A 12011-nucleotide genomic window follows, 5' to 3' on the forward strand; every position below is an offset into this window, starting at 1 on the left:
GATTACCCACCATTTCTGGAGTCCTTGGAGCGGGTGCTGGAGAGCGCTCCTAACGGGGACTCCCACGTTCTGCTGGGGGACTTCCAACGCTCACGTAGGTAATGACAGTGAGACCTGGAGAGGTGTGGTTGGGAGGAACGGGCCCCCCGATCTGAACCCGAGCGGTGTTTGTTATTGGACTTCTGTGCTCGTCATGGATTGTCCATAACGAGCACCATGTTCGAACATAAGGGTGTCCATATGTGCTCTTGGCACCAGGACACCCTAGGCCGCAGTTCGATGATCGACTTTGTTGTCGTCTCATCTGATCTGCGGCCGCATGTTTTGGACACTCGGGTGAAGAGAGGGGCGGAGCTATCAACTGACCACTACCTGGTGGTGAGTTGGCTCCTTTGATGGGGGAGGATGCCGGTCAGACCTAGCAGACCCAAACGTATAGTGAGGGTCTGCTGGGAACGTCAGACAGTGCTTCAACTCACACCTCCGGGGGGAACTTCGAAAACGTTCCAGGGGAGGTGCTGACCTCAACTCGGGGCAATGTGGGTCGGTGGGCGAAATACTTTGAGGACCTCCTCAATCCTACTGACACGACTTCCCATGAGGAAGCAGAGCCTGGGTACCCTGGGTTGGACACCGCAATCTCTGGTGCCGAGATCACCGAGGTGGTTAAAAAGCTCCTCGGTGGCAGGGCGCCATGGGTGGATGACGAGATTCGCCCGGAGTTCCTTAGGGCTCTGGATGTTGTGGGGTTGCATTGGTTGAAACGACTCTGCAATATCGTGTGGACATCTGGGGCAGTTCTCCTGGATTGGCAGACCAGGGTGGTGGTCCCCTAATTTAAAAAGGGGGACCACAGAGTGTGTTCCAACTATAGGGGGATCACACTTCTGAGCCGCCTCCCTGGTAAGGTCTATTCAGGAGTTCTGGAGAGGAGGGTCCGTCGGATAGTCGAATCTCGGATTCAGGAAGAGCAGTGTGGTTTTCATCCTGGTTGTGGAACAGCAGACCAGCTCTACACCCTCAGCAGGGTCCTGGAGGGGGCATGGGAGTTTGCCCAACCAGTCTACGTGTGTTTTGTGGACTTGGAGAAGGCGTTCGACCGTGTCCCTCTGGGACTCCTGTGGGGGTACTCCGGGAGTGTGGAGTACCAGGCCCATTGATATGGGCTGTTAGGTCCCTGTATGACTGGTGCCAGAGCCGGACTCGTTTCCGGTGAGAGTTGGACTCCGCCAAGGTTGCCCCTTGTCACCAATTCTGTTCATAACTTTTATGGACAGAATTTCTAGGCGCAGCCAAGGTGTTGAGGGGATCCTTTTTGGTGACCTTAGGATCACATCTAATGCTTTTTGTGGATGATGTGGTCCTATTGGCTTCATCAGACCGTGATCTCCAGCTCTCGCTGGAGTGGTTCCCAGCCGAGTGTGAAGCCGCCGGGATGAGGATCAGTGCCTCCAAATCCGAGAGCATGGTCTTGAGCCGGAAACCGGTAGCATGCCGCCTCCAGGTCGGGGAGGATGTCCTGCCCCAAGTGGAGGAGTTTAAGTATCTCGGGGTCTTGTTCACGAATGAGGGAAGAATGGAGCGGGAGATCGACAGGATTGGTGCTGCGTCTGCAGTGATGTGGGCACTGTACCGGTCTGTTGTGGTGAAGCGGGAGCTGAGCCAGAAGGCAAAGCTTTCGGTTTACCGGTCTGTCTATGCTCCTACCCTCATCTATGGTCACAAGCTTTGGTAGTGACCGAAAGAACGAGATCGCAGATACAAGCGGCCTAAATGAGTTTCCTCTGCAGGGTGTGTGGGCTCTCCCTTAGAGATAGGGTGAGAAGCTTGGTCATCTGGGAGGGACTCTGAGTAGTCGCTGCTCCTCCATGTCGAGAAGAACCAGTTGAGGTGGCTCAGGCATCTGGTTAGGATGCCTCCTGGACGCCTCCCTGGTGAGGTGTTCCGGGCATGTCCCACTGGGAGGAGGCCCAGGGGAAGGCCCAGGACACGCTGGAGGGACTATGTTTCTCAGCTGGCCTGGGAGCGCCTTGGGATTCCCCCAGACAAGCTGGTCCAAGTGGCTGGGGAGAGGGAAGTCTGGGTCTCTCTGCTTAGGCTGCTGCCCCCGCGACCCGATCCCGGGTAAGCGGCAGAAAATGAATGGATGTATGGATGGATAAGATTCTAATAAGATAAAAATAATCAGCTGAAACAAAACAAGAAAGACAGGATTTCTTCTTTTAAAATAAGACAATTTAAATTTTTCATCACTTGCCCCTAAGTGCCATTATTGCCTTTTTGCAAAAATACAGCTGCAGATACCAATACCAGAATCTGAGCTGCCAAAAAACTGAATAAGTTTGTGTAAAGCCATCATCATGAAAACATCAAGTTTTTTTTTCTTGCAGGAAAAAGGACATAAATGGGACCAACATTCAAAATACAGTATTGTTTCAGTCATTACATTATCAAACGTCCAAATTTATAAACTGATGAAAGACAAGTCATGTGGAAAAAAGCTGTATGTTTTATTTGATATAAACCACAATTAGAAAAATATAGTTTGTGACTGTGTCCGAATCTTACGAGTTCTCAACAATAGTCTGAAGAGGATGGTGGATTAAAACTAGATTACAAACCTGAGGGGTGTAGTTTTAAAGCAAGCTCAAAACAGTTTTTTATTTGTTTGTTGTTTTGAATAATCCCCAACTTCCAGAAATTAGCTTTAATACCAGTGATAATCAATTTGTTTTTCTAATATTTTGACCCCTCTTCAGGCTTTATGCACTCCCTCATAAAAGAGGGATGCACACTCAAAGGTTTTTACATTAAAAATTCACATTTATGTTACAATTACGGTAGAAAAAGAAAATAAGCAAACAGGGGATATTTTTATAGTTGATTTAAATGCAAAGCTTTGAACAGAGCAGGTTTCATGAGTTGCCATGGTGACTGAGCCAGCTTAGAAGAGCCAACTTTAAGACACTGACAACTCTGGGCCTACAGATTATCATACATTACTAGCCCAGTAATCTGGCTTTGTAGCACACCCCACTGTAGGATCGTCTTCCACTGTCAGGTTAATGATTTTTTTTCTTCATTTTTTACATCTATACATAATATATCCTGCTGCTTTGTTGCTAGTTTTTCTCCAAAAGCCACTTGTTTCTTTTTCTCCTGAGAACAAAGTGTTTCAGTCGTATCTGCTCTCAACAGGAGACAGTTTGTCCTCTTGCAAACTGGTTTTGAGTTTTTAAATCTCATCGGACTTCCTTTTTATCTGGGTTTTCCTCTCATTTTTTTTCTCTGAGTTTTGCTTCGTCTTGCTAGCTTTAATCTCTGCTTCCCACTGTTTCTTCACCAGAGTGTACAGCCTCATGGTGGCCTGTGCGTCTTGGACCTGGAAAAAGCAGGAAGAATACATTGTTAGGCCTTTCACAATAACAAATTTTACTGGACGAAAAATTGTCTCCGAAATTATTGTGATAAACGATAGTATTGTTGGAGACCAGTTTAAACTAATATAAAGACTTGTTTACGGAAGTTTACATTAAAATTTACTTAATGTAAAAACAAAAAACAACCAACTGACGGCAATCCCAAGGCGTCGCTAGCTGTATGAAGGCATCAGAAAACTGAAGACGCTGCTCTGGCTAAAAGTCTGTTCATGGGCTTTCATGCTACAGAGTTTAGGAGACCATGCGCCTGGCAAATACCTGACACCAGAGTTCACTGCTCTCTATGCTAAGAAGTAAAAGAGGTAGACATGAAGAAAACAAAAAAGCATGCAAGTTAAAATTATTGTCTTCAATTTAATTCATCATATGTTTAAGTGATTTATTGTTTATTGTGACAGACCTATACATTGTATGTATGGGTCGACAACTTTGTCATTATCATCATCGAAAGAGCATCTTCATCATTTTACAGAAGAGGTGACTTACAGATGAATGTTCCCCCTGCTGGACCCTTACGTTGAGGACTTCTTTACAGAGGACTTTCAGTGAGGGCCGACCGCTCTAAAAATTAGAAAATCATGTTATCATGTAAATTTCCTGAGTTGATATGAGATTTCTTAAAAGAACTTGAGTATGAAAGTGTTGGAACTATTTGAAACCTCATATCAATTTTACCTTGGCAATCTTCTTGAAGGGTTTATACTTCTGAGTGTCCCTGATTTTCTTTTTTGGATGATCTAAGAGCAGAATCTGAAACAGTCCAGAGGTTAATAAAGTTTGTTTGAACATTTAACAAGTTAAAATAACAATCTACCTTAAAGTCATTGTGTACAGCATGTCCAACAACTATTCTCCCTTGCAGGATGTCTGCAACCTCCTTCTGCACAGTCTGTACATTCTCTCCTGCAGGGAGATGAATGTGGACATTAAATACCATCATAAAGAAAAAGAAATAAGAGCCATTTTAATACAATGAACCATAACTGTCAACTTGTAATTGTTCTGTTGCCCATTTCAACTCACCGTCCTTTATGTCCTCTGGTCGGATCCCGCTAACTTCTGTTCTGTAGTCTGTGACCTCCTCTGTGGGTTTCACGTATTTGTCATAGATGCATTTTCCAAACTGGTTCACGATGGACACTCGAGCCAGCATGCTGTCCTCGCCACCAGGACCAATTCCCACCATCTCACAATCGACGGCCACAACTCTTGTGAGGCTGAAACCAAACAACGCCGAATGGGTCAAACAATCAAGGAGTTTTACATTTTTAGTTATAAACTACAAAATGGTGATTTTATGCAAAATGGAAAAAAACTGTTATGGTAAATTATTGAAGGGGTTTTTTTAAGTGTTCAACTGAAACCTTAAAACAAACTTAGTTTTAATAATATTACAAACAAAAAAATTAAAAATATATAACAGCTGCTTGCAAAACATAATAAAATAATATGGATTTACATTTCTAAAAGAAATTATGTATTTTCTGATCTAGCAGAATTATGGATCTTAGTCATTTTAGGGATCGTCTGAAAAAAAAATCCCACAATAAAAGATTAGATTTGAATTAGTGAGAAAAAAATTGGCTGAGCCGTCACCCACCCTTCAAAACCTTTTTCCTTCACCAAGGCGCTCTCCGTATGGAGGCTTTTATGTACTCCCTGCTTCCTCCTCATGATCTCTGCAGCCTCGGCTCCTATTGTTTCCTCAACATCATCAGGGTCGACGTCGTCGAACCAAAGATCCTCCCTGCAACAACACACGAGGTGACTTAAAGAGCAATACGTTTTCTGGTCTCAAACATCAGCTACAGTTATTCCAGTGTACATACTCTGTCGGTTTCCTCTTCTCCTCCACATATTTTGTTTTCTTAGCTTCAGGCTCGCTGTTTGACTTTCCTTTGTCCTTTTTTCGTTTTGGAGCAGCAGGCGGCCGAGCGTCTGAGACAGAGGGGTCCTTTAAGTTCAGACCAGTTTCCTTGGGAACACTATTAGGAGCAGATTTGGGCTTCTGTTTTTTCTCAGCGTCCATCTGGTTGGATGCAGCATTGTTCTTGTAAACACCTTTTGAAGCATTTTCTTTTGCCTTCTTTGGAAAGACACCGTTCTGTTTCTGTGTCGCTGGGCTCTTTTTCTCTGGCTGACTGGCCTTTAGGATCTGTAGGAAGTTTCATTAAATTGTTAAATACAATAACCTGAAAATGCACACGTTACGTGATGTGTTGACATGTTTGTACAAACCTCTTGTAAAGCTTTCCAGTTGGAAGAGAACTGCTGGGGTTTTACTGGAGGTGCAGTTTGCTGTGTTTCAGCTTTTTCTTGGTGTTTCAGTGGAGCAGCTACCTTCTGAAACTTCTTTTTTGGGTTGCGTTTTATCCAAAAATCCTTCCTCTTATCTTTAGCTGTGGGCTTGTGTGTTTTGGAATCAGAATTAGTTTTCTTCTTCTTCGTCTTAGACATTATGGTCTGTTTCAATCWGCCACGCTGACATGCAGCGAGCTGTTTCTAAGCTAAAGTTTAGATAGTTCCTGTCGTCGTACTGAGAAATGTTTTCCGTCAGTAAATCTATAACAAAAACAACAGCAATGACGTTAAACTGTCTTGATTCTTTACGAAAGAGCACGTAAAATCTGGTCACCAGTTAAATTTACCGAAGCCATGCTGCTGCTTGTATATTTTCTACGTGTGCAACGCCCAAATGAGTCCGTTAGAAACAAAACATAGTAATTTAGATGCTTCCTTTTAGTTAAAAGGCAGTATTTATMGCCAAATCCAATTCCTGTATATAAATTTGTTTAAAATATTTTATTTATTGTTTATTTTAAAATGTACGTTTGTTGCTGTTTTGTGCCTTTATTCATAAATAGCGGAACGACCTAACATTCTGGAAACGTTTCTTACCAAACCACTGCCAACGGACCGTCGGAAGTTCCTGTTCTCTCAGATGAAGCGAAGATTACGAAACAAATATCTTGTTTTATTAGAAAATCAGCTTTATTTATTTACACATTATTAAAAAAACGTAATGTCATAATATTTGACTGAAGTCTTGTAACTTATGAACCTAGGTAAGCCGACAAAAGTATTTCCATAAATCTGAATATTCTCATTTAGATTTTAAGCCTAATAAATGTTTGTGTTTTGTTTTCAGATCATGGTTGAAAACTCTCCGTCTCCTCTCCCTGAAAGGGCGATTTATGGGTTTGTCCTCTACCTTGGGTCCCAGTTTGCTTTCTGTAAGTCCAAATTAAATTATTAATTTATCTTGGTTCGTACTCTTCCCATTTTGTAATTATCTTGATAAAGAGGACAATGTGTACTTTTATAAACCAGTTTAATAAATGACAGCATTATATTCAGATTATTTTTTTATCTGTTCAAATTGTTCTGTAACAAATAGAAATTATTAACACTAAATAGGTTTTCAGGTCAATACAAATTCGAAAAACATAGAATATACAATAAATTTTCATTATGTAATTAGTCCTGTGAACCGTATCTGTATTGCTCTTTTCTCTTCACAGTTCTTTACTGTGTGTGGGCGTTTGTACCAGAAGAGTGGCTTCATTCAATAGGGCTCACTTACTGGCCTCAGAAGTAAGTGTAAACACAGACGTTTTCCTAAGGTTTAGGCTCTTTTGTCACTTTTCCTAAATGCKCAAACTTTGACGCCACTTTGTGTTTTGTAGATACTGGGCTCTTGCAGTTCCGTACTACCTGCTGGTGGCGTTACTGGTCTTTTTTGTTGTGTTGTTTGGAATAAACATGACCAACACGGCTCCACTGGACTCTGTGGACAACATCACAGGTGAAGCTAAATGCAGCCACAGGGCTGAACTGTGATTCTAGATACTTTAAAAGATGTCATTACCGTCATTTCTAAAATAACCAACATACCTGCAATCAAAACACCAGCTGATTGTCTTCAAGTGAGAAAATAAACCTGTCTGTCTGTAAAATTTAATTATGAATGAATATATAGAAGATTAATAATTCTATTTCAATTCAAGATGTATTAAAGACACAGAATTCAGGTTTATAGTAAAACAAAGAATTAAAACAAAAGACTAAATGAATGCTGTCATTTTGTTATATTAATTATCTTCTTTCTGTCACAGATGTGTTTGCACAAGGACAGAAGACAGACGTGTACCGGAAGGGGGGAATACCCCGACTGAAAGATGTCTCCATCAGTGAAGTCAACAAAATGTTTTATTTATCATCCGAGACACAACAGTGATAAATGTACTGAGCTGTAGGCAGGGGTTACATGGAGCTACTAAAGCAAATTCCACCGAGGTCCCAGATCTGTATTTCAAGGGAGGCCTTGGTCTGAAAGCAACCTAGCATGTTTTGGTCTATGTGAGGAAACCACTCCCACAAACACAAGGAGGACATGCAAACTCCACACAGAAAGACTTCTGGTCCAAATCAGAGACTGAACCTTCTTGCTGTGAGGCAATAATGCTAACCACTAATCTATCGTGTTGCTTTTTATGCTACTGGTTATTTTTTTGTTCCTTAAAATAAATACACTGGCTATTACGCTTTGTTTTATTGAACATATTAAATCAGTTGCCATCTTGTACATATGTGTATGTATCTGTGTATTCATATGTATTAGACAAAAAATAAATATATTATTGCAACAAAAAAGCCTTTCTTTGTTTTTGTTTTTCACAGTGAGTTTGCAGCCATTTATGACCTTTTTACATTAGTTTGTTTGATCAACTACTGAGGCTGCAGCTACCGTTTATTGTTTCATTATTCTGTTAATATAACTTTAATTATTTAGAAACTACAGTGATATGCGTTGTGGTGTTACATGACTTGTTTGTCCATTCAGGTAAGAATCAGAAGGATAAAGCAGATGTCCCAGATAATGATCAAATTTATCTGGATAAATGTTCATGTGTGTTTTTATTTTCGTTAAATTAGTTCATATTTCTAACCACTAGATGGCGAGAACACAACTTCGTGCTTTAAATCGAAACCAATGCAGAAAATAAAAATAATAGGTTAAATTAATGACCAGCAGGGGGCACCAATGCGCCATTTTTGCAGCGTCTGGTCAGTTTTGCGGGTAGAAGAAGAATTGTCCTTTATTGTTTAGTTGAAAGCGAATGAGCTGCTTTTTGCATCATATTTAGAATAATCTCTCATAGTTTCTTAGCCTCACTACCAGTCATACATTGTATTTAAGTATTGTATTTAGTGTTGTAAAAAAAAATGGCGTTTGCGGTGCCGGTGTGGCTCGCTGTCCAAGAGGAGCTCTTCGGGATCGGCGAGTCAGAGGGACCTGGTGGTTCTGCTGTTCCGAGTTGTTTCGACGGTTTCACCGACGAGGAATTGTTCAAGATATTCCACCTCACCAGACCCTGCCTTGACTTCATCACAGAGGCCGTCCAGGACCGCATGAAGACGGCCAACGTCAAGCGAGCCGTACCGACCGTGGACGTGATGGTCATGCTGGCGCTGAACTTTTACGCACAGGGGCTGTTCTCTCCTGCCGTCGCGTCGAAAGCATGGACGAGCCATTCTGTCAGCCTCACCACCGTGATGAACACGATGTCCGGGGTCATCGCGGGGATGTCCGACGTTTTCATCTCGTTCCCCCTCACCCCGGAAGCCCGGAGCAGAACCGCATCCAAGACGGAGGAGCTCTGCGGGATCCCCAACGTGCTGGGCGTCCTGGCTCCGGCGCACTTCAAGATCAGAGCCTCCCCCTACGAGAAGACCACCTTCAAGTCCTTTATCAACACGCTCGGGTACACGTCGATCGTGAGCCAGGTGATCTGCGACTCGGTGGGTAACATCCTGAGTGTGGAGAAGTGCTGCGTGGGCAGCACGCACGAACAGGAAATGTGGGACACCTCGTTCAAAGGGAAGCAAGTGGAGGATGGTGTGCATGGCCCGTTTTGGCTGATTGGTAAGATAAAGATAAGCTTCAGAGTCATTAAGTTAGAATTATGGCACGGACCAGGAAATGTCGAGTGTTTTCTGCAAAACCAGAATGACAGYAAATGCATGTTCCCATCATGACAAATCATAAAAAAATAATCCAGTCATCATAAAGTAATAAAAATATATAGGTTGAAACTTGCCCCCTCCCCCTAAAAAAAGAGGTCAAAGCATAACTTCAAAAGTCAAATCGTGGTCATGTGCAATGATGCGTGAAAAGTATTCACAGTGCAAACAGAACCAAGATCAAAGTAAAAGCTGAATCTGTTGCCCCAGTGGCTCATTGAGGTCACCACGCTAACTGTCACTTCCTGATATCTAACCTACAGTCAGACAGAAACAGGCTGGAAATCAAGTTTCAAACAGTCCTTGTGCAAAAACTACAAGTTAGAGTTGTAGARGAGCCTGTGTAATGTTGAGGATCACATGTCACTTATGTTTCTGCTGTGTTTAATGTAGGACATAGGACAAATTATAAGGACCCCTTACAGTTCTGAAGAAAATATGTTGAGCTAAAATATATCTGAAGTCCGTGGAAGTATGGGTGTGTGCATTCTGCARGAATTTGTGAAAGAAAAAGAGAGACGCTGACTACATCCCTACACTTTGGTGTATAAATTATAGATGTAACAAAGTTTTGTGGGACAATTCTTCAAAGGTTTTGAAATTGTAGACATTTTAGAAGACTAGTGTGTGATATCATCTAGAATCTGTGGGGAAAAAATCTGTAAAAATATCATAAAACTTAAACCGTCAACATTAAAAATAAGAAAATGGCAGTTAGGAAATGTGAAGTCCATTTCAACATTAAATGGTKTCCCTTCGATGATGTACGGCTCAGCTTTAGAGCTCCAAATAAGGATGAGTTTTCTAACACATTAACCCCAAATCCCATTGCTTGCTTGGTAATTCTGAGCAGGTGCTCTAAGGAGATTCTTACAACACATTTCTATATTAATTCTTTTAGTTTCTCATTATATTGTCAGAACTAATATTGTAATTGCAACCTTTTGTGTCGTACAAAGGTGGGAAAAGTTACCGCTTAAGCAAACACGTCTTGACTCCCGTGGCRGCGCCTGCAAACGACAGCGAGATCCGCTTCAACAAAGCCCACGCAAAGATCCACGAAGTCATGCAGACGACGCTCAGCTCCATGAAGAGGCGGTTCAGGTGTCTCCTGCAACTTGGGTTTGTCGATGACGGCATTTTGAACAAAAAGTCCAACATTATCAAGGCGTGCAGCGTGCTGCACAACATCGCCCAAAAGTTTTCCATTCCTCTTCCACCTGCAACTGTCGCAACGGAGTCTCCATATCCAGGCAAGCAGAATGCAGCTTGCGGAGAGTTTGCCACTGAAGGCCTAAAAGCCAGACAAGAACTTATTGAAAAKAACTTTTTTGCTCCTTCCAAAATCTGAACGCAGCAGAATACAACATTTCAAAAGATGTTTTAAAAGACTGGTTATGTTCTATGAAGTAGAAGAGGCGACATGAACAAGTAGTGGACGCTCAGCCTAAACTGCAAAATTTACTGCATTTTTTTTCTTTTTAATTAGAAACTTTTAAATACTAAACAATACATTGTATGTATAAATTAGTTTTCTTTTTACTTCAACAGTTTTTATAATACTAATAAAATTTTACACAATCTGATTATCAGTGTCATTTTCTTATATTTGTATTAGTAATGGTACACACTTGTCAGATGAGAAGAACATAATGCAAAATAAAAATATCAAAAAGAACATTCATGTACAGTGAAAATGAAATATGTTAATGTATCTGAAATTCTATATATAACTAGACAGCTTGACACAGGAATCAGTCAATAAGTGCAAAAGGACAGTGCAGGCCAGACACTCGTTTATGGGTCAGACTTGTGGTTGTGGAGTTCTCTGAGGGCAGTGGCATTTTCATAAATCATTTCTGCGTTCTCGTAAATGTTTTCTTCCTGCTTCTCGTTGTGCGTCAGGCTGTCCATGATGCATTGGTGGAGGAAAATGTACTGGGACTGAAAACAACAAGAGTTTTGTTATCATTTGAAATGCAGAACTTGAATTAAAAATACTAAAAAAAATGTTAATGTAGTGTGCTGTTAAAGGCACTTCCTTGTTCCGTATTCAGAAATGACTAAAGAGTTTAAGAGCGGTGTTGGCCAAGTGCTTATATTTGTATGTTTAAGTCAGAATGAAAACATTTCTATAGATTCTAGCGATCCTGATCTAATATGAGAAAAGGAGAGTCATAGCTGAGCTACAGTACAGGAAACGTGAACAATGATTGCACTATCTGATTTTATAGACTCTTATTTCCTCTTATGAGACAAAGGGAAATGCTGAGTTTACATAATGTGGATGTTGTGTGTCTGACAGTTTGTTAATTCACCTTCATACCAGTCTACAGGAGTTACTTCTGTTTAGCTCCGCTTCTTCACCAACATAACACCGGTACTCATATTACTGTCAACATCCTTAACCGGTGGTGGTACTTACAGTTTCAGTAACAGGGTATTTCAAAATGATGGTGTTGTTACATCTGGTACCTGCTAAAAATCCTAAATCTCTTCTCATACTTATGACATCTTATCTGGTAATTAAGAGAGTCTATATATATA

At 41.5% G+C, this 12011-nt stretch overlaps 4 protein-coding genes across 7 annotated transcripts in view; 2 read left to right on the forward strand and 2 right to left on the reverse strand.

Annotated features, from left to right (window-relative positions):
• Positions 1-2489: 2489 nt before the first annotated feature.
• On the reverse strand, positions 2490-6133 carry rexo4 (REX4 homolog, 3'-5' exonuclease). The gene is made up of 8 exons (XM_014008271.1): positions 5679-6133; positions 5270-5595; positions 5041-5187; positions 4464-4657; positions 4255-4343; positions 4116-4190; positions 3927-4001; positions 2490-3382 (listed from the first exon to the last, which is right to left on the reverse strand). Exons 1-8 carry the CDS (start codon positions 5895-5897, stop codon positions 3236-3238), a joined length of 1272 nt encoding a protein of 423 aa, XP_013863725.1. The 5' UTR covers positions 5898-6133; the 3' UTR covers positions 2490-3235.
• A 224-nt stretch (positions 6134-6357) lies between these two features.
• Positions 6358-8093, forward strand: pigp (phosphatidylinositol glycan anchor biosynthesis, class P). The gene is made up of 5 exons (XM_014008287.1): positions 6358-6505; positions 6589-6673; positions 6962-7034; positions 7127-7245; positions 7556-8093. Exons 2-5 carry the CDS (start codon positions 6592-6594, stop codon positions 7675-7677), a joined length of 396 nt encoding a protein of 131 aa, XP_013863741.1. The 5' UTR covers positions 6358-6505; positions 6589-6591; the 3' UTR covers positions 7678-8093.
• Positions 8094-8263: 170 nt separating this feature from the next.
• On the forward strand, positions 8264-11050 carry si:dkey-197c15.6 (putative nuclease HARBI1). Its single transcript, XM_014008281.1, has 2 exons — positions 8264-9366; positions 10424-11050. The coding sequence occupies exons 1-2, from the start codon at positions 8667-8669 to the stop codon at positions 10813-10815; spliced, it is 1092 nt and encodes a 363-aa protein (XP_013863735.1). The 5' UTR covers positions 8264-8666; the 3' UTR covers positions 10816-11050.
• Positions 11051-11072: 22 nt separating this feature from the next.
• Positions 11073-12011, reverse strand: part of LOC106517431 (protein tyrosine phosphatase receptor type H) — a 17431-nt gene continuing 16492 nt past the window's right edge. For all 4 annotated transcript variants that reach the window (XM_014008274.1, XM_014008273.1, XM_014008272.1 and 1 more), the window contains one exon: positions 11073-11408. In XM_014008274.1, the coding sequence (XP_013863728.1) occupies positions 11262-11408 (147 nt within the window). In that variant the 3' untranslated portion in view covers positions 11073-11261. The remainder of the gene's footprint in view (positions 11409-12011) is intronic.

This window comes from Austrofundulus limnaeus, unplaced genomic scaffold (genome assembly GCF_001266775.1).
Source record: "Austrofundulus limnaeus strain Quisiro unplaced genomic scaffold, Austrofundulus_limnaeus-1.0 Scaffold48, whole genome shotgun sequence".
Taxonomy (NCBI): Eukaryota; Metazoa; Chordata; class Actinopteri; order Cyprinodontiformes; family Rivulidae; genus Austrofundulus; species Austrofundulus limnaeus.